Source organism: Aulonocara stuartgranti (genome assembly GCF_965226115.1).
Source record: "Aulonocara stuartgranti genome assembly, chromosome: 10".
In the NCBI taxonomy this organism is placed as follows: Eukaryota; Metazoa; Chordata; class Actinopteri; order Cichliformes; family Cichlidae; genus Aulonocara; species Aulonocara stuartgranti.
Window position 1 is genome coordinate 19732551 of NC_138946.1, and position 20653 is coordinate 19753203.

The 20653-nt window shown below is 40.7% G+C and overlaps 3 protein-coding genes across 4 annotated transcripts; 1 reads left to right on the forward strand and 2 right to left on the reverse strand.

The window, feature by feature from the left end:
* Positions 1-1398: 1398 nt before the first annotated feature.
* Positions 1399-5603, reverse strand: fdxacb1 (ferredoxin-fold anticodon binding domain containing 1). Its single transcript, XM_082548368.1, has 5 exons — positions 4905-5603; positions 4585-4741; positions 3170-3373; positions 2900-3058; positions 1399-2806 (listed from the first exon to the last, which is right to left on the reverse strand). The coding sequence occupies exons 1-5, from the start codon at positions 5080-5082 to the stop codon at positions 1585-1587; spliced, it is 1920 nt and encodes a 639-aa protein (XP_082404494.1). The 5' UTR covers positions 5083-5603; the 3' UTR covers positions 1399-1584.
* On the forward strand, positions 5604-13257 carry LOC309715340 (mitochondrial import receptor subunit TOM40B). 2 transcript variants are annotated; one of them, XM_082548381.1, is made up of 10 exons: positions 5604-5796; positions 6228-6427; positions 6805-6872; positions 6960-7052; positions 7171-7272; positions 7500-7605; positions 11232-11354; positions 11488-11564; positions 11643-11745; positions 11838-13257. In XM_082548381.1, exons 2-10 carry the CDS (start codon positions 6244-6246, stop codon positions 11975-11977), a joined length of 996 nt encoding a protein of 331 aa, XP_082404507.1. In that variant the 5' UTR covers positions 5604-5796; positions 6228-6243; the 3' UTR covers positions 11978-13257. The 2 variants fall into 2 exon arrangements, with proteins under 2 accessions (XP_082404507.1, XP_082404506.1); XM_082548380.1 differs by lacking the exon at positions 5604-5796 and adding an exon at positions 5825-5998.
* Positions 13258-14330: 1073 nt separating this feature from the next.
* On the reverse strand, positions 14331-20608 carry bicdl2 (BICD family like cargo adaptor 2). Its single transcript, XM_082548379.1, has 10 exons — positions 20516-20608; positions 19408-19883; positions 17461-17676; positions 17215-17331; positions 16543-16689; positions 16242-16388; positions 15446-15520; positions 14989-15071; positions 14790-14904; positions 14331-14687 (listed from the first exon to the last, which is right to left on the reverse strand). Exons 2-10 carry the CDS (start codon positions 19645-19647, stop codon positions 14523-14525), a joined length of 1305 nt encoding a protein of 434 aa, XP_082404505.1. The 5' UTR covers positions 19648-19883; positions 20516-20608; the 3' UTR covers positions 14331-14522.
* Between the last annotated feature and the right edge of the window lie 45 nt (positions 20609-20653).

Here is a 20653-nt window from a genome sequence, read left to right on the forward strand (position 1 = left end):
AAAATAAGGAAATGTGTGTGGGGGTAAGGTCAATCAAAGAAGTTCAAATAAACGCGAACTCAGCACTCTGTAAAGGCAATAAAACATGCATCAGTGCTTACTGAAAATTAGACCTAAGATAAATTTTTAGTTCCAGTTTTAGGTCAGTTCACAGACTAAACTTTCAATGAAACCAGGAGGAATTACAAAAATTACATTTTGACCTCTGAATTTTTGGCAAAAATCACCAAACTGGGCTTTGTTTCAACTGTTAAAAACCTTTGTTAATTTTCAGATCTTATGATATTGTCTCTATTTAATCTTTTCTCCGCAACTCTTCCCTTGGATTTGATCTGTGTTGCTGCAAAGTAAAGTTACATTTTTTTTAAAACATCTTAAAAAATCTCACAAGTAATAATTTTCATCACATTTTCCTTGCTGAAAGTACCGTGACTCATAGAACCTGCTCTAGTGAAATGTATATAACCTTTGCATTTGCTGCCCCACATGTGTGACCACCTTTATTTTTTAAAATAGCCTGAACGCTTTTAGGTAAACTTTCTTGTCATGTCATGTCTTCAAAAAGTTTGAGGCATTGGGGAGACCAATCAGTGAATGTGAGTTTTTCTATCGAGCCATGGTTTCACTGCATTAGCAGTGTTTTTGTTATCATTGACATGCTAAAAATAAAGCTGTTGGCAATCAGAAACTTTCCAGAAAGCATTGCATGGTGGGTCAGAATCTGATGGTACTTTTTCTGTGTTTATTATTTCTCCAGTTTTAACAACACCAGTAGGTGAAACGCAGCCCTAACAATGAGAGAGGCTCTCGTACATCTCTCCGGACATCCTCCGTACATATGATTAAAATTTGAGTTAAAACATTTTTTTAATTTGGATTCATCACTCCATAACATCAACATCATGTTTCAACTAAAGGAATGGCAACAAATTATGTGCTTTCATAAAAGGCTGCTAGTAACAAAGTGCCTAAAGGTACAATTTAAAACAGTTTTTTGTTAGGTTGTCTATTATGTGTAGATACAACACTTATTAGGTTTCTTTTTTTATGTTTGAATGAAGTCAGAAAGAAAACAAGACTATTTTAAAACTGCAAGAAAGTCTGACTCCCTGGACACAAAATATAAAGAAATTATGGGTGGCTGAAGACTTTTGCAGAGTACTGTGGTAAGTGTTTATTCTTTTGTGACACAGTTAGATAAAGGAATTTATTTTATTTTTTTTACATCTTTACAACGTGTGTGTAATGTGACCACTAACTAATCTCAGTCTGTTCTTATTGAGAATTGTTTACTTTATGTCAGTGTCACGATGTTGCCATGTGGTGCACCATATGTGTCTTTTACTCTTTTACAGTAACTCCAGAGGCCAAAAATTTACATTAAATAACAGATTTATTGTTTCCTTGAAGCACAAACATATACACAGAATTACAATCACAATGTAGACACAATAGAGCAAACAACACCTCAACAACTGTAAACACTGTTTAGCTGCAGATTACACATTTATCATTTTCTATGCAGATATGCCTCTTAAAGGTAAGAGTGTAAATCGCCGTTCTTCTCTGAGTTTCAAGTGATGGCTACCTGATGGTGACTTGTAATCGAGAGGAAAGTAGAGTCTCCAAGTGTTTGTGAAACTGGAGTGCTCGTGTGTGTGACAGAGCATGTGTGTGTGAGTGGTAGATGAGTCTGTAGCAGTAACTGGTCTGGCTCAGATCAGGATGTGAGAACCTGTCAATGAGTTTAACTTGCTCCACGGTCCCACAACTAGCCTCTCGGACCACCGCGTGGAAATTCTTCTCCTCCCACGTAGGCCCAGTCCAGAAGCTGATGTCAAAGGTGAAAGGTTCGGGATACAGGCAAAAAGGATGAAACGGAGTCCCCGGCGATGGGTGGGATGAAAATTGTTTTAAGAAACGTGGGTCATGTGACCAAAGCAGCCTCCAGTCAGGGAGCGAGAACAGGAGCACGGCGAGTAGGTCCAAATTTAGAGACGCAGTGATGCGGACATGATTGTTGTTGTCACTTACATCGCTTGCAAACACCTTACCAACCAAACCCACTGGCTGCGCTTTCAGACGCAGACCTCCCTGCTCTGTTACTATGGAGACGCCAAAAGGAGCAAGTAGCGTTTCCAGCTTTTCTCCGAGCAATTTACCCGGCTCACTTTCTGAAGGAAAAACACCTTGGATGAGGAGCTCGTGAAAGGCAGGCATAGCCCAGAGGCTGATGGGTACATTTCTGAAAACCACACCACTAATTCCATATAACAAGCTGGTAACACCATTACAGCTCCCACAGGACTCATCCTTCTCATTTCCTTCACTGTCATCACTCCCCTCACAGTCACCATGACCATCGGCGTTAATTATCGCCTCTTTTTTAGCTAGAAGCTCTTCCATCTGAGGGAGCAATGATGGACGTAGCATGTGCATACCACTTTCCCCTTCAGGATCAATGTCAAGAGAGCATGCTGACCTGAAGCTCTCAACTCCTTTGATTCTCACCCTACCTCCTTTATTTGAGGCAAGACATGTGGGCAGCAGAGTTTCTGTGGGTCTCGGATCATTTTCTTTGTCTGCAGAGGTATCAGTGTCAGAGGTGAGGTCTTTCTGAAGCAGGTGGATCCAGTAGCATTGTGCGCCATCGATGCCACAGCAGTGTGTCTGCAGCTGTTTTGCTGTGAGGAGGAAGGGGATGGTCTCTGTCATCATGGAGACCGGCCATTTCTTCGCCAGACCTTCGAGAAGAAAATCTTGCACCAACTTGACAGGGTGGACAGAATCTGAGTAGAGAAATCTCCTGATGAAAGAAAAGAGGTTGTAATTATATTTATGTGATTTATGTGTGTGTGTTGGTGGTGCAAACACCCGGGTAGCCACTGTGTTACTGTACCTGAATATGTAATCACTGAGCTCTGCTGGTATTTCGTACTGCACTTTCTCTCCTTCAACGACCTCCTCCACCTTCAGCAAATGAGCAGGAGTGTAGGGGATGCTGCGAGTAAACATGTGGACCAAAGCTTTCTCCACATGGAAGCCTTTATCCTGGCTCCTGTTCAGCAGCGATATCATCATTAGTGCCAGGCATGCAAACATACAAGGAAAACAAACAAAGAGATACAGCTGGGTTGCTTCTATACATAGACTCACCTTTACTCCTTACCTGTATCCAGTGCACTTGTAGCTCTGGTGCTTATCACTTTCAAAAGGGTGGATGGCACTCAGAATTAGATCTGCCTCCGCTGCCATGGCAACCGCCTGCCAGCTGTTGTGCCACTCTCGCTTCGGCTGGTCCGCTGGTGTTCCTCCTTGTCCGTTGCACAAGGAGACGTGAACCTCCCCACTTTCAGCCAACACTTGAACACAACTGGAAGAACAACAAATTCACATTTTAAAATGTCAATACATGTATGACACATACATAAAGGATTATTTTCTAATAACCAAAGAAGCAAATATTATTATTCAGTTACCCTGCAATAACACAGCTCAATTTCTCACGATAGCAGGTTTGTTATTTAGTGATCGCAAGAAAAAAAAGTTTATTTCCTCTTTATTTATTAGAGATCAAAAGAAACAATTAAGCAAGGAAAAACTTTAATAAAGTGCTAGACACCAAGCGAACTCACAGGCGGGCATGCTTCAGGGCTGCTAGTGAGACTCAATGAGAACCAGATAAGAAAACCGGATAGCAGATAATCAGATTTTGATACTGGCATTGAGGGAAAAGCAGTTTTCTCAATAAATCTGCCTTTTTTTCCAAGGTAGCAAAATAAATTAACCTGTCACCACAGGCTTTATTATTTTGTGTTTTCTGCAGAATTATACTAAATAAATAAAAAGAATTTCAAGCACGACCATTCACTATCCGATATAAACAGTTCCAATTTTTAATTTAAAAACATGTTGCAGTAGGCACAATAAACAAGGTTAAATGATGATATCATTTTGAGATCACAGTGCCAAGCCAGAAAAAAAAATAATGAAGTGCGAGACTCCCAGTCTCCTGACAGGCGGGTGCACCTCCTGCTGAGACTGCCACAGAAATCAGAAAACCAGAACGAAAAACTGACCTTTGGATAGTGACAGTGGGGGTAAAAGGCTATTTTCACAACAAATCTGCCCTTTCCCCATGGTAACAAGGCCTTACCACAGAGAAACAAGCTTTTTTATTTCAGGTGGTTCTCTCCGTTCATTGTGCCATTAAAACTGTTTACATATTTATTTAAATCAGTAACTATTCGATCAAATAACAGCTAGAAGGGTCTGAGCATCCTGTAGAAGCTTTCATAACCTGGTCATTAGTTGCCTAAAACACCTTAAGTAGACACAAGAAGCAAGATTAAGTGATGATATCAATTATATTGAGGCAATAAATTGCAATTATTCCAGTTCATGTCACATAAAAAGGGATATAAACTGTTATAAAAACAAACTGAAAAACACATACAAACTTTTAAGCCCCAATAATGATGAGCTTGAGGCATCAAAAGCCTCTTTTAGGCTTCTTGCATAGATAGAAATGAATGCAAGTGATGCATGTGATGATGTTGTGATCATGGCATGATGCAGTCCTACCTGAGGAAGAAGTTTCTGAGAAGTTCTCTGTTCTTTTTAACCCCACTCTTTCGCCCACAGTGAGGGAAGTTGAACACCACACGGTCAAACAGATGGCCCTGCAGAGAGGCGCATTCCCCCAGCTTTGTGCAATCCACCTCAAACAGCACAGTCCCTCCTGAAAGAACAAACAGTGTTAAAGATAGCATGCAAAGAAAGAAAGAAAGAAAGAAAGAAAGAAAGAAAGAAAGAAAGAAAGAAAGAAGGAAGGAAGGAAGGGGGGGCACAACTCCATAAAACTCAAAATAGCAGCAGTTATTACAGCTGGTAAAAAGCCGTACCAGAGTCCTTGATGGTCTGGATGTTATCAGCTGCGCCTTCGTGCCGCAGTGCCTCCTCCTGATGCTGCAGGCAAGTGGCCGTTACGGTGGTCTCTGATTCGGAGTACAACTGACAGGCAGAGGCCGAAAAGGAGAAGTTCCCTTCTCCCACCATTAATACTGCCCGCGAAGGAGACATATCCAGGGTAAAGCGCAAACAAAGCTGCTTCCCAAAAACTCAGCTCTGTGAAAACTTGTCCCCAAAATCTGTCCCTGAAAGGGATGAGCCGCGTGTGCGGGTGACAGCGGCCACCTTCAGTCTTCTTCACGGGTCAATATTGTGGTTTTGGAACCATGTTTAAGCTTTTTGTTTGTTTTTGTTGCCTGAGACAGGCGCGAGCGAGACGCTGTTAGTACCGCTGCTGTTGGAGAATAAAAGCTGATGACCTTCTCCAACTCGAGCTCCGCAGTACGTGAAAGCCGAGCTCACCTGTAGCAGCTTGCGTTAGAAGCGGCGTCGCAGATAAAATAGTCCGACTAGAAACAAAAGGCTCCCCTCCCGGGGCCTCAAAACATCAAATCAATACAATAATAATAATTGGCTGAACGGGAGCCAATAGTCAATAGCTGCAATTTTAATAACGCGGCCACAGAAGTGCCAGTTTTATACAGTAAGGTGTAAAAGTGTGCAGTTTTCAAATGTGCAGGGTTCCCGCCGTGGTTTCAGAGGGACGCATTTGTGGGGTGGCACACGAGGCAGCTATTTGCAGCATCAGTGAAGCTCAGCATCAGTTGGCTTTGCATCTCAAGTTGGTATTTGTAAAGAAATTAAGGGAAAATCCGCCTGACAGTTTTCCTGATGTGCGGTTCTCATTTCCGCTCGGGATTTTAAGGTCTTTCGATCAAATCGGAAGTAGGTAGTAGAACAGTTAGCACACATACATGTCTGTTTTTACCGATGCTAAGGTCATACTAGCCGACGGATCTGCGGCACCTGCTCATATAAACCTCAGAACAGCATGCATGACGTGCAGAGCCATGCAGACCTGGTTTTAAAATCCTTGGAAACCAGTATGATGAGACATAACAATACAAAGCTCTCATACATTTAAAATGTAGGTTTGTGCTGTTAATGTTGATGCAATTTGTAATTCTGATATTGAGGTTTTCTAAAAAAAAAAAAAAAACCCCAAAGCTGACTAAATAAAAATAATAAACATCATTTTTTTCCCCATCAATGCACTTAAGAAGAGGTTAGTCCTCTTCCCCTGTTGTATCCTTGCACAACAGAGTTTTTCTTTTTTAGCAGGTATGAGAAATAAATCTTGTCTTTGTGTCTTGTAGGGAGTGTTGCACCCACATGGGCAGCGTTCTGGCTTTGTCTTCCAGTCCGGGCCATCAGAACTGGCCTTTCTCCACAGACCCACCTCCTTCCCGCTGGGACGCACACCCTGCTCACTGGGACAGTCCACCGCGCTGGGAGAGGAGGGATGGCCGCCTTCCCAACCCAGGCAGCTTTCACTCGTTGCACAGGAGCTGCAAAGGTATCACTGGTTAACATAGGAGAAGTGAGGAGTGCTCACCATGCTTAAAGTGAGGCAAAAAAGACGCTTCTTTCATTAGAGTTGCAACTGTTTTCCTGTAAGGTCAAATGTCAATTTCAATTTTACTTCTATTGCACTTCTAAAGCAGCAAGGTTAACCCAAGTTATTTTAAAGTTATTTAAAAAAAACAAGATAAAACCATGGATAAAACTCCATGTTTCCTTGTATAATGTGTGGTTCTAGCTACTCATAATCCTTTGAGGCTAAATAAAGCAGTCCTTATGTTTCTAAATTCTGTTACTAGCCGTGAACAGCTACAGAAATACAAATTCTATTATCTAAATGTTTCTTGACATGATTGGTTTTTTCCTCTTCAGATGTGTTTCCTCAACAGATTGAGGGTGTTAAGATGATACTGAATAAAACCCTGAGCAGCTTCTTCAAGGTGATTTTTTTCCCATTCACTTTAATTTAGATGCAAACAGTTTGTAGCATTTAAAGGTGATAATTATTAACCAAGGAATGTTTTCAGGTCAGCCATACGCTCCACCTCAGCGCTGTAAGTCCGTCGTATTATCGATTTCACGTGGAGCACCTGCAAAGTGACGACTATAGCAAAGACAAGGTCAGGCGTGAGTCATCACAAAGCTATCTTCATAATAAAAAAATTTAATGGTAACTGCGAGGGAGCTGCTGCCTTTTTGTGTTCACAACTCGCATTCTGTTCCTTTGTCAAATCTCAGGATGCTCCAGCGTTGATCGGGGAGATGGACTCCTCAGGTAGTCTGAACGCCCACGCTCTGCTGCATCTCACTGAGCGCGTGCGAGCCAGAACAGTGTTTCAGGTGTGATCATAACATCTGACGTCTGTAAACATGGCATTCATTCATTCATTCAGTTCCCTCCTACAGCTATTACAAATCTTGACACCTTTGACATCTTTCTTCAGAATATTTGTCTTTACTTTCTCTGTTTGTAATGTATAATGCTCCATGAAAGGATACCTGTTCTGTTTTCTGTTATAAACTTTATCGTTAGAGTAACATTTTTTGAACTGCTCAATGTGTTTTAGACCCAGCAGTCCCAGTTTGTAACGTGGCAATTTGAAACTGAGTACAGAGGGAACGATTTTACTGCTGCTGTGACGGTGGCCAACCCAGACATCCTCAGAGAGTCAGGTGAGAAATGGCAGGTGGAAAAATGAGCAGAGGATTAACCATCAGGGTCTGATCTATGGAAAGTTGGAGTCAGTGCTCTACACTGGAGTGATAGTTCCCCTCTTTCTAATGTGGACCTGGCAGAGGGTGTGTTTCAGCTTCAGGGGGATCATAGCCCTCACCCTACCTGCAAAGGTCTTTGCCAGGGTCCCAGAGAGCTAATTTATACACAAAGAGTCAGTCAGAGCCTTTCTATAATTACCCGCACTAATTAATGTTTGAAAAATGAGAACACCTGTTGAGGGAGGGCAGTTTAGATGCTTGGAAGGAGGTTGAAGAAGAAGGAATATGCCTTCTACAAGGGTGAACTGGTCTGTTAGGAAACTGCTGTGAGCTGTATGAGGTCCTGAGGACTGAGACTCAGGTGGAACGCAGGATTTATCCATAGGAAAGCTGCATCATTACAAACTATTCCACCTTACAAGCATCAGATCTGTGTGGAACAGCTGACCTGTACGATGTGTAGAAGAAACAACAAACTAATCTCAATCTTTTTTTAATAAAGATATTGTTGCTGTGCTCTTTTTTCTTACTTTTTCTGCAGAGTATAGCAGCTTATTAAAGTCAATATTACACATGATTTTCACATCAATAGCTGAATTTGGATGGACATTTTCAGTATATACTGTAGGACTCATAGATAGTTAGAGAGACGTTTTTAGAAAAGAAGAAACTACATAACTACAACTTTCACAAATCCTACACCAAATAACAATTTTTTTTACCCTGTAGCCATAAAAGACTGACAGGCCATTGTCGGCATAACTTTATAAGAGCAAACCTTAGTAAATCACATTTGTTTGATTTGTTTAAATATTTTCCCAGCATGTGTTGTAACCTCTATAATACATTTGCCAAAAGATCAGCGACCAAGTTACCTGCTGTGTCCCCACCTTTCAGCTACAAAACCGACACTGTGGCTACTCTCATTAAATCCTGACAGTAGTTTCTTAACCCTAAAAGAGGACTTTGTTGTAATGCAGTGTTAGGAAATCTGGTCCATGGACACAGTTATTTGTGCCCTTACTTTCATTAAATATGTATTTAGATTTCCTTCCAGAGCCTGCTGGGAGTCACAATACAACATCCATGCTGCCATTAGAGATACTTTTTAAAGTGAGCCGATGGATTTGCAGTGTTCAACATTTTTCGTCAAAATATGCAAAATGGTCCGCAATGAACGCGAGTGCATTCATACAGCTCTGCAGTGCCAGAGATCACTTTCATGTAGTGTGTTTTTCTTCTTCTCTCAGATGTAATATTGTCTGACAAAATGCTACCGTTAATATGTCTTGATGCATGCTCAATCATCCAGGTAAGGAAACCCCAAAAAGTTGATTCGGTTAATCTGGATGTTCTAGTTGAAAATGGCTACCAATAATAGGACTCAAAGATCAGCAGTGTCTTAGATTAATGTCTGAATTTTTCAGTATATAATACTGACTTTAATAATATTGTAGCATTACATGGTGTACAAGAAAAAATAAATAAACAATGGCAGTTGACATTGTTATATTCTAACTTCAATACATAGACGGGTCAGCTGTAACACAGATTTCAAGTTTACACGGTGGAATATTTGAATCCTGCACTCCGCCTGAGCTGTCAGATACGTTTGTAACTCTGACGGTAACTCTGTGAATAGCAGAAGAATTCAAATTCACCAGAGAATAAATAAGGGAGAGACATGGCATCAAAGTTAGATAGAGCACAGTCCCACAGGTTAAGAATGAAAAAGAGAAAATACATCCCAGGAGGCGAGAGCTAAAGGAACTGATGGACATGGTCAGACAGATGACTTATGTTCCTAAATTCAGCCTGACATTTTATCACTTTTGCTCAGTTATACTTTATTAATGTAAACTTGCTGCACTTGCTGTGTGCATGCACATAGATGTGTGCATGACCAGTCTGCTCCATTACTTAAGCAAAAAACACTCCACCTCTGGTCACAGGCTGCCCCAGTTCTTGTACATCTGTAGTGAGAGCTTACTCTGGATTATTGGCAATATGCGAGAATTTCTATGAGCAGCCATGGGGTGGAAGTTTGAGGGTTGGCAGGTCTCAGAGGTTTATCTCTGCTTTGCAGATCATGTCATTGATTTCAGGCGGTGGCCTCCAGCTTGCCCCTTGGGCAGTTTGCAGCTGAGTGTGAAGCGGTTGGATGAGAATTAGCTCCTATATGTCTGAGGCCATGGTTCTCAGCCAGAAAACAGAGGTGTGCCCACTTTGAGTTGGGAATGAGTCGTTGCCTCAAGTGGAGGGTTTTAAGTATCTCTGCATCCCCTTCACGAGTGAGAGGAGAGTGGAGTGACAAATTGATAAACAACTTGCCGTGGAGGGTGCAGTGATGTGAACGCTACACCAGTGTGTTGTGGAAAAGAGAGACATGAGCATGAAAGTGAAGCTGTCATAGGTGACTAAAGGAAGAGTGGAGCAGTGGAAGTGCTTCCTCCAAACAGCTTCTCGATTCACCCTGAGAAGCTTAGTCATTCAGGAGGGTAGTTACTCTTCCACATTAAAAAGAGCCAGTTAGGGTGGTTCAGGCATCTGAAAGGATGCCTCCAGGGCACCTCCTAGGTGAGGTGTTGCAGACGTGTCCTATTGGGACATGTCCCAGCTTGCTTGGGATCACTTAGTGTATCCACATAAGAGGTGGGGGAGGTGGTGTGGAGAAGCAGGTCTGGGCATCTCTACGTAGAAAGCTGCACAAGCTGACCATATCTTGGTCTCTTGTGTTCTGGGGGCCTCTGGATGTCTGGAGTTTTGATCTCCTCCATACCTGCTTCATGCCCTGGAGGACGGGGCAGTGGCCCCCCCACACCCTCTAGCAGATCATTACATGAAGGAACCTTTTAAAAACAAACGCGCTCATACTCACAGGTGTACACACAAGTGATCACACACACAAACTACACCTTTTTTGGCTCCTACCTCTAAGCACACTGTGCGCTGTCAATCGTACGTGCTGCACAATAATGTTTAATATTTAGTATTTACTGTCATATTCCCATATATCATTGTGATGTTGTTTATTCTATTACTCTCGTTTTCTTCTGCTTGTTTTCTTCTTTCTTTCTCAACAGGTGATCCAGGTGATCGATATATGTGGTTTTTTTTCTGTTTATTCTGTTGGTTTTTGTTTTTTGCCCTTTTTCCCCGTCCCTCTTCTCAGCTGTTTTTCTTTCCCTCCTTCTTTCCCCCAATCAAGTCTGTCCCGTATTCAGCAAGTGAAAATAAAATAAAATAAACAATAAAAGGTGAATCAAATAGACCATTACGGCAAGGCTGGGATGGTCCATTTTGTAAAGTAAATCCGTTGGGCATCTTTCTTCGCCTTTAGACAATAATTCTGATGGCAAAAGAGCCAAACGGGACAGGCAACAAAACAAAAAAAAGAAAAAAGAAAGGAAAGCTGCACATGGACCTGAAAGAGTGGCAGGAAATAGATGGATGGGTGGATGTTGGCTTTTCTTTGTTATCCCACAACATGAGAAGAAAATAATTTAACACTTTTTCTGGTATTTTTCACTGATGTGCCCCTTGATGATTTTTCTGTTATCTTGCTGTGTGTTTTTCCTGGACAGTTATCCTGGTGGCGCATTTCCTGCAGAGCGTGTCTTCTGGGCTGGTGTTAGGAGGAGAGCTGGTCTACCATCGGGGACGAGCAGAAGAAGGAGGCATCCTTACTCTGGCTGGACAGTACTCAAGTGAGATGTTGTTTTTACTCATGAATCTGCCTCGCATATCATATTTTAACAGAGCTGGTATCATCTCTCCTTTGTTGAGCTTTGATTTAGCCACAGTGGGGGTGGTGGGTGGGTGTTCTGTCTCTTCATGCAGGACCAAACTGGGTGGCAACATTGAATGCTGGCAAAGGAGGTGCCCATGCAAGCTACTATCACAGAGCCAACAAACAGGTACAGCCAGTGCCACCCATAAGCGTAAACACCATTTACCTTAGTGGCATATCATTAATGTATGTTTGTGCTTTGCAGATACAAGTAGGGGTGGAGTTTGAAGCCAGTACCAGGACACAGGAGACCACAACATCCTTTGGGTATCAGATGGAGCTCCCAGAGGCTAATATGGTCTTTCGAGGTAAATTTCCTGATGTAACTTTGAGTCATGCGCGATGTTAACTATTATGAAAGCACAATGCATGAGTCTTTTGTTTCTGTGTGTGTATCCAGGTATGATAAACAGCCGGTGCATAATAGGAGGTGTGTTGGAGAAGCGCCTGACTCCTCTCCCAGCCACACTGATTATGGGTGCCTTTGTAAATCATAAAGGTGATAAACTGCAAGTGGGTCTAGGCATCAACGTGGGTTAATCATCAGCTAACCCCCGCTGGAATTACACTGGATATCCGTCCAGAGGCACGTTTCAGAGGCTTCATTAACAACGTGACCTTGCGAGACTTTTTCAGCCTCACCAAAACACTTCCTGTTTCTTTAAGTCACCTACCTCTCTAAGTGGAGGCGATGTTTGTCTGACTGAGTGACAACAAGAGGATTGCACTAAGAGGAGTGGATGAGCACCTCGAGTGCTCCAGTACAGTATGTGACTACACAAATGTTTCAGTCTCCCTAAACCCAAACTGTGCATCCACTCCTGGACACTGAACCAAAAGGATAAAAGGCATACAGTACTGTAAAGTTAAAATAAAGATTTTATATTATGGGTAGTCCTAAACAAATCTAATGGAAGTACACTGTATTAAAGAACAATAGTCTGTGAAGGTTCTCAGTCATCCAGGTCATCGTAGTCAAAGGAGCTTGCAAAGAAAAGCGTCTGGACTTCTTTAAGTTGCTTGAACAATAGTCTTTTTAATAGTCTTTTTAATGTTTTTGTTCATCAGCTATAATTTTAATAGACTATATACACAAGATGCTTACAAAAGATGTTTGCCCATCTAACAGGCAGTGATTGGTTTACATCAGCGCCAGTATCAATTAAAAACAAAGCTCATCAACTCACCTGCCAAAAAATTAAATTTTAGCTTGAATGTACAATCATTTGGTGCTCTCTAACCACGACACAAACAGAGAAAGCATTAAACTGAAAAAGTTCAGCGCTTACTCATAAAAAGACAGTCTGTGTGGGCTAATCTGCACACAAGCAAATGCTTAGAGGAGCATTCCAAATGGCAGCAAATGCTGCATCTGAGTATGAGTAAATGGGTCGGCTCACGTTAAAACGTCAGTAAGAACCTTAAAAAATATGCATGAGTAGGTGAATGTTTGTTTGATTGGGTACAGATCTTTTTTTTGTGTGTGCTGGCATATTATATAGTGTGCAATCCACACAGAGAAAGGTGCTGCTTCATACTGTATATAGTAATTTAAGGTTCTGAGGGTTGAGAAAGAGGCTATGCACCAAGTCTGCTGATTGAGGACTGCGCTGTATGTATACTGTATAGATGAAGGCATTTGGTAACACTGACTGTATGCAACCTGCACTACTCGTACTGCGTTCGAGCATTTACGGTCCTCTTCAACTGGGAAATGTTGCATATATATGATTTATTCATTATATAAAGTCAGCACGGAGAGAAATGGAAGGGATGGCTATCTTTTTGAACTTAATTTATTAAAGATGTTATTTCTGTCATTGTTTCTTTTGACTGTATGTCATGCATTTCAACAGACAGTTACCTACCTACAGTAAGTCTGAACCTAAACTCAGCACCAAGGTACCTTTTTACGTCCTGTTGCTTATTCATAGCTCAGCAAGACACAAACACGAAAGCCAGATAATTTTCACTTAAATCATTAGAGCTGAAGATTGCAGATTCATTAAGAATTTGCTTAAACTGAACATTTTCCACTCTCGGATCAACATGCAAATATTCCTTCCCATTAACTTCCATTAAGTTGTGATGATTTTCCCTGATATACTGTTTTAGTGGTGGATGTCCCTTTTAAACAAGGCCAAAGTTTTAAATACCAAAATCTGCACAAAGATAGATGGAAGCCCAGACCTCAGACTGCAATAAGACGCTACATTTTGGGAAAAAAAATTTCTGTGTTTGATTTTGGATGATGGCTATGAGAGTGAATACCTTTTAATATGCTTATGGAAGGCACACAGCTCATGCTGACAGCACAGAAATCCCACTTTCTGTTTGTCAGGGGCAGCTAGTCATAAGAAAAGTGGGTTCAAAGGAGAGGGTGTGTTGTGAGATTGCACTGAGGTCTAATGTGTGTGAGATTTAAAAAAAAAGAAAAAAGAAAGATTATTTTTGAACTTTGAATAATGTGTAACATAGTAAAGGATAAGACCTGAAAATGATAGGTCCTTTTTAATCTCTTATTCCTTCGTATTTGCATGCTGCCTCTAAAAATCTTGTAAACTTTTGTCTTTAACCTCCTAAAATCTGAACTCTTCCACGGCATGCATTTTTAATTTCTCTTTGATCAAAAAACAAAGAATTACCAGATTTTCTTTTTATCTGATTTTTGTTTCTAAGAAAAATGAGAGCCACATATGAGCATATTCGTTTAAAACAGTAGCAGTATAATGTCCTCGTAAGTGGATATCAGGCTCTTGTAGAGCAAACTTGAGTACTTTGGTCTAAATAACTCAAAATGTAATGTCCACATATGTGGACGCCAGGTTTTAGGAGGTTAAAAAACTAGAAGTGACTTAAATAATGCAAGAAAAGATGATAACATATCCAACACTCAGTTGAGACTTTTTTTTAATATAAAGTATGAAATTAATAATACACTGTACATACATATATACAAATATAGGTATGTAAACAAGTCACTTGTTGCTAATATGGCATTAGTGTCCATTATCTGGCCACAAAAGACAGAGTGGCAAAGAAAATTGCGGATAGTGTCCATTTAAACCTGGGAGTCTTCTTGCTGTTATATATCTTTGAAAAAAGAGAGGAATCCTTTCGATCCTTCTCCCTTCATTCTCAAAGACCTGCTTCTTTGGAATCCTGTAGCACCTTTTTCTTGCTGGCTCTCTTTCTTCCTCTCCTCCTCCCTTTGCTGAACCTGTTGATTTATCACCACCCGCATGTCCTCCTGGAGCAAGAGCAAAGGTTCAGATTACAAAAGTATAATAATTTTTTAAAGTCCATTTTTCCAAAAGAGACTATCTGTAGTTTTGTATCCAGGTACACAAACCTGCCAGGCCTCCAGCTCTTGAGACAGCGCCACCTTCTGCTTGATGGTGTTGAGAAGCTGCTGAGTTAGTGATTCTTTCTCTTGACGCACCGTGACCAGTTCACTTTCTAAGGACCTAAATGGAAATTTTAAAAACAGATTTATCTTAATAAAATCTAAATAAAATTGAGAGAAACTAAACTAATCAGCATAGCATTACCTGTAGCTTGGCTTTCCTGAACTGCGGCCACACAGCTGAATTTCCTCCCTCAGAGACTCGAGTTCTTCTCTCTGACCTTCAAGCTGATGTGTAAATACATCACTCACATTGATCAGAACATTGCATATTAGAGCATGATTGGCCTCCAAAATAAATGTGATATTATAAAGTCGTGCACAGATAAAAGCTGAGCAGAGAAAAATAGGCTACATAATGTCACACAGTTAGCCTCAAATCGTCACATCACACACGTCTTCACAATTTAATCAACACATGTTGATTAAATTAATCCAAACTTAAACATACTGATTCTATAGCACATTATTAAAAAATGTAATTCCGTGACTTCAGTTGGTGCTTCCTATATTGTCTGTTTTTGCTAGACAAATCAGCAAATATGTCTTTTTCTATTCCTGCAGCAGTAAGGACAGTATATACAGCATACAGTTTCACTGACCTGTTCTTTGAGTGCCTGTATTTCTTCATCTCTCGCTTGCAGCACTGTGGAGTGAGCTAGAAGAGCCTCTTTAGCCTGTAACAGGAGAGATATACACCGCATCACAAAAAGTCAGAGGGGTCCAACACTTAACTAGGCATTTGTGCTGTTAATGCAAATTTGTCCTGCAAATATGTTGCTTTTTTTGGCAGACTTGTGCACTATATGGGCGAGATTAATGTATAAGCAAGGTAAATTTGAAAAAGTGAGATTTTTTCAGTGTGGAAAAGGACTCTTTTTACCTGCCTAGATCACCACATTCACTTATGCTGAATACATAAGCTGATCTGTACCAATTTATGTCAGTGTTTTCTCAAAAACGCTTGGACGCTCACAACAGATGGCTGAAAAAGTAATATGCACTAAGATGAAACAGCTAGGGGAACATTTTGCAACTAATTGGGTTAACTGGAAAACAGGTCAGTAAAAGACTGGGTTTAAAAGAGAATGTTTAAGAGAGACAAAGTTTCTCAGGAGCAAACAAAGGCAGCGGTCACTAATCTTAAAAATACTGTGCCTACAAATTCATAATAATGTTTGTCAGTGTAAAAAAGTGAAGACATCATCAGCTACAGAACAATAAAAAGGTTCAGTGAATCTGGAGAAATCTCTGTGCTCAAGAGACAAAAATCAATATCGGATGGATCATGTAAACATACACGAGTACAAGGATTATCCAGACAAGCTTTGGTACACAGGATCGGTACACACTGACTTAGACTGTGGAGTTACTCGGTGGGTGTGTTTCTGTGGGCACCTGTGACTGCTGAATTTCACTCAGCAGAGACAAAGGTTCTGCTTGTGTCCTGTCCAGGATGCTGTCTTCATCCAGGTTCAGAGCTTTTTGCTGTAGAGAGCGATTCAAGGTGCGCAACTCAAACACCACTCCCTGCTCCTGCTCTATCTACACACCAAGCACATGGACACACACAGATCGAGAACGTGTTAGTGACCTCTGCTTGTGATGAGCAATGCTTCCTGCAACAGATATAACTGCCTCAAGTTTCATCGGTCAACACCACGGCTGATCCTAAATATGCCTCCGATTTATTGCTCACCTCTGCTTCTTTCTCTTTGAGTTTCATCTGCATTTCTGACAGTCTGTCTCTGAAGCGCTCTCGCTCCATGCGAAGTCTTTGGTTGTCTTCCCCTGAAGCTTTTAGTTGCGTCTCCATGTGTGACCGCCACTCTTGCAAAACTCTGTTCTGTATGAGAAGGATCAAAAGGATAGACTAGCAATATAAAAGCTGTTTTAGCATTGTCAGCCCAGATGTCACCCCAAAGCCTACTTCCTGCACACCTCGAGGTTGTTAAGAGGTTTATAAAATCAGCATCCTGATTGTTGGTTTACACCTCAACTGAACATTTTAAGAATTTTCCACTATTTCTCGTTACAGTTATTTTGTAACCAGATTTTCATGCTTCATGATGACACAAATTATTGTGACTGAAGGCTTGTCAGACCTCCATGACGTTAAGAATTTTACTTATTTTTGCTGGTATTTAGTCTCAAGCCAGACTCAAATTATCCGAACATGAGATTTGATTTTAGCTTATGCTATATGAAAATTGACTCCCAAAAGATGTGGTTTGTGGACTTTTCATTGCGAACTTAAGACTTGCACTTGTACTTTCATGTGGTGCTACTGCTGCTCTTTGTGCTTTTTGGGTGTGCTGTTCATAATAAAACCAAAACTTTTGTGTATGCAATGTTTTACTTATGGGTTTACCTCTGCTTGTATGTTTTCTAACTGTGTAAAGCTGATGTTTCGGCTAAAAGATGATTCTTCCATTTCGTCTCTGATGGTACGCAGTTCAGTCCTCAAGGAATGCTCCAGTGTCACAGCCTAGATGTGTGAGAAATGGGAAGGTGAGAAAGGTGTGAATAATAAAGGTAGGACTATCTAAACCTGTTAGTCTGCATTTTCCTGTGATGCAACATACGTGCAGAGATTCACTGATCCATTAAAACAAACCTCTGCCAGCTGCTCAACCAGTCTCTGGTTATGGTTGGCTAACTGGATCATCTGCTCGCTTTCATCTTTTCGCCGGTCACGCCCTTGACTCTGATGTTTCTCCACCTCAGCCCGCAGAGTTGTTAAATCAGCAGTTAGCTCCGCCTCCCTCTGTCCAAATGCCAGTTCATTCATCTCCAGCTTCCTCTGAAGAACGTGCTTCTCCTGCTGTAAAGCCTGTATTAAACACCATATGAACCAGCTTCAATAACCAGACTTTCCTGATGACATGAATGGTGACTCCAGTCCTGGACATGGCAGTGTGACAGCAAGCCAGCGTGCTCAATAGGAAGACTCAGAAAAAAAAGGTTACATGTAATCAAAAACATTCAAAGAACATTTAACATTGTATTTCATGAAAAATACTTTTCTGTTTATTTCTCTGTGCTTGTCGATTCTGCACTGGGGGCAGATTTATTAATTAAAAAATTAAAAGCTGTAAAAACAGTATAACTAACACAAAGCCACATGAACCTGATATATGGTGAAGATCTACTTAAATGACTTCTGCTAAAGTTAAATGTACTTAACTCACATTAAGTTGGAGCGCATGCAGGTTAAGTAATGCATACTTATCAGGAATTGGAAGCACCGTGTTATGTCCCATACATTGCACTGTAGTGCATAGTACTGAAAATTTTTGGTATCATCTGATACCAAGTAAATAAAAGGCCAGTATTGTTGATACTGATACTGATACTTTAATTCTGAACACATTTTAATGACCACTTAAATCACTGTGATTTTTACTTTGCACAATTATTTGTTGACACAATAAAACACACCTTTCAGCTTTGCATGTATTTTAAAACCTTTTTAGAGCCCTGGGATGTAAATTTGCCTGTCTCTAAAGCACTTTGGGTCAGCTTCTGTTTGAATGTGTTATAGGCTATAAATAAAACAGACACTACAGTCAACACAAAAAGGTCGAGCCATTTTTCATAGTGCATGTTTGGGGTATATTTTCCAAAAATATGTTTAACCCAATTGAGAAGGCTACATACTGAACTTAGAGGATTGAAACAATACATTGATCTCATCACTCTAGTATCAGTCCGATACCAGTAGCGGCATTGGTATCGATACTAACGATATTTAAATTGATTGGCTCACCTCTAATGCAGTTGCAGAAACACTATTTGGAATAACAGTGGATTAAGAAATCATGACATGATGGCTGCCATGTAATCATGGATCATTATCATAGCCAGCATAAAAGATTGTTGTGGCTGTAGAACATTTGATTACATAACTGGGTAACTGGGGGACATAGCTGATGTCACATGCTTTGACCATTTTTAATGATTAGACTGCATACTAGAACTAGAATGATAGAATTAGCTTTGTACTGCCACATTTAATGTTAAATGTATTGTTATCTCTGTAGAGAAAAAACAAATGGTTTAAATACTTTATATATAGATAAAATCTATCTATATATCTATTTCTGATAGCATTTTCACACTGTGTAACTTAAGTTATTTTGTAAAGCAGTAGTCAGTAATGGTATGTCTGCAAGTCCCTTGGTGATCTATGGCAGCTTTATGAGACAAAGTTAGCATTAGCTTCCTAACAGCTAACCAGATATAATCTCCTTCAGCACAGTGAAGTGATTTGCCAGCTAAAGGCATTGCATAAGTTTCAGTCTGCGGTTATACATTGTTGGAGCTCTTTCTCCTCCAGTGGGGGTGGTTATCATGGTTGCATTGTCTCCTTGCAATCTGACAAATCTTCTGCCCACAGGTGGAATGACTGTGCACTGCAGGCCACATCCAAAAGTTTTGCCTTCATGCAGCGATTTGCTTGTAATTTTAGCTAATCTTACTTCCCATTTCATTTTGTGTAAAAATGTGTTTATCAAATATGACCTTTTGGGAGATTAAGGGACAACAGTAGCTTTAATCTTACCTCCAGCTCCCTTTCCCTCTGCTCCAGAGAGGCTGCCAGCTCCTCATTCTTCTCCAGTAAAGCCCGTCCCAGCTCAGCAGCTAGAATCAGGTCAGTCTCTATGCCTCCTCCACTGTCAGTGCTTCCAGGGGAGGATGTGGATGAGGGGAGACCAAAGGAGAGAGAGACCGAGGAGGAGGGAGAGAGAGGAAAGAACGAGTCCTCCAAGCTGGGTGAGGGAAGACTGTTTTTGCTGAACATAGCTGACAGTTGAAGGATCAGTTAAAAAGTACTATCCCAAGTCCTGCAGTTGTGATTCAGTCTCTCTTCAGTGGAAGAGAATGGATAGAGAGTCAGGACTTTCTGTTTCCTGATGGTTTAGTTTACAGGTGTTTGGGTTCCACTTTTGTTATCCAGAGTATTCCTTGTGCTTCAGTGTGTGGTCCCAGTGCTTATATCATTCACTTCTTCTTCTCTTCTGGTCTTTACCGGGACATCTTTGGGCAAGAAAAGACATTTAATAACACAGAAAACCTTGTGTGAATATCACACTAGCTGCTTTCTGGTAACATAATCCAGCATGGCCTAAAAGGAGATCTTTTGTCTGACAGGTGCTTTTGTAGCTCTGACCGAAACACCAACCTGCACTATTATCATTGTCTCCTCCCTAAATTCCAGAGGCACTGTGAACTGCTACTTCTTGTGATCGCTACAATGTGTTGAGTATTTCAAGTAGACTCTTAAGTAATACGTTTAGGTCAAATTATCAATAAACAATCAGCATAGGCTTAGTCTTAAAAAAAAGCTTTTTGTTTGATAATTCAATGCTATCATGAATAATTCCCAGATTATTTTTATTCAAATTTAGACCGTATAAGCTGAATTTCAGTCACAGTGTACCAGTGTCAGTATCTGGAGTCTCACCAGCCTCAACTATCAAGTCTGTCACTATTTGCTTCTCACCTGTTATTACCTATTGGTATCATGAATCTGTGCTGACATGCTATTTAAAGTCCTTTAAAATACAAGTAATAAACTCAGTCCTACTTTATTGCCAGTACGACAGTTGACAGAATCCGTGTTAACCTATTTTCCACCAGACTTTGAAAAATGATAAGTTAGGTCTTACCTGACAGCTCTCTGCCACCGCAGGCTAACAGGTACAGTCTTCCTGTTTGGGAGTGTTTGCGCAAGAGAAGCTCAGCTGGTTTCCTTGGTAGTGGAAACGTTCATTATATAAATAAAGCACATGGCTCCACCTACTGAG

Excerpts from the sequence above, each read along its gene's own strand:
- fdxacb1 (XM_082548368.1), bottom strand. The coding sequence starts at position 5,082 with ATGTCTCCTTCGCGGGCAGTATTAATGGTGGGAGAAGGGAACTTCTCC. Across the intron at positions 4,742-4,904 it reads CCAGACCATCAAGGACTCTG|GAGGGACTGTGCTGTTTGAG; the intron begins GTACGGCTTTTT and ends TTGTTCTTTCAG. Across the intron at positions 3,374-4,584 it reads CTCAGAAACTTCTTCCTCAG|TTGTGTTCAAGTGTTGGCTG; the intron begins GTAGGACTGCAT and ends TTGTTCTTCCAG.
- LOC309715340 (XM_082548380.1), top strand. Across the intron at positions 11,565-11,642 it reads ATCACAGAGCCAACAAACAG|ATACAAGTAGGGGTGGAGTT; the intron begins GTACAGCCAGTG and ends TGTGCTTTGCAG. Across the intron at positions 11,746-11,837 it reads GGCTAATATGGTCTTTCGAG|GTATGATAAACAGCCGGTGC; the intron begins GTAAATTTCCTG and ends GTGTGTATCCAG.
- bicdl2 (XM_082548379.1), bottom strand. The coding sequence starts at position 19,647 with ATGTTCAGCAAAAACAGTCTTCCCTCACCCAGCTTGGAGGACTCGTTC. Across the intron at positions 16,389-16,542 it reads TCAAAGAGAAAGAAGCAGAG|ATAGAGCAGGAGCAGGGAGT; the intron begins GTGAGCAATAAA and ends CTTGGTGTGTAG. Across the intron at positions 15,521-16,241 it reads GTGAAATTCAGCAGTCACAG|GCTAAAGAGGCTCTTCTAGC; the intron begins GTGCCCACAGAA and ends CTCCTGTTACAG.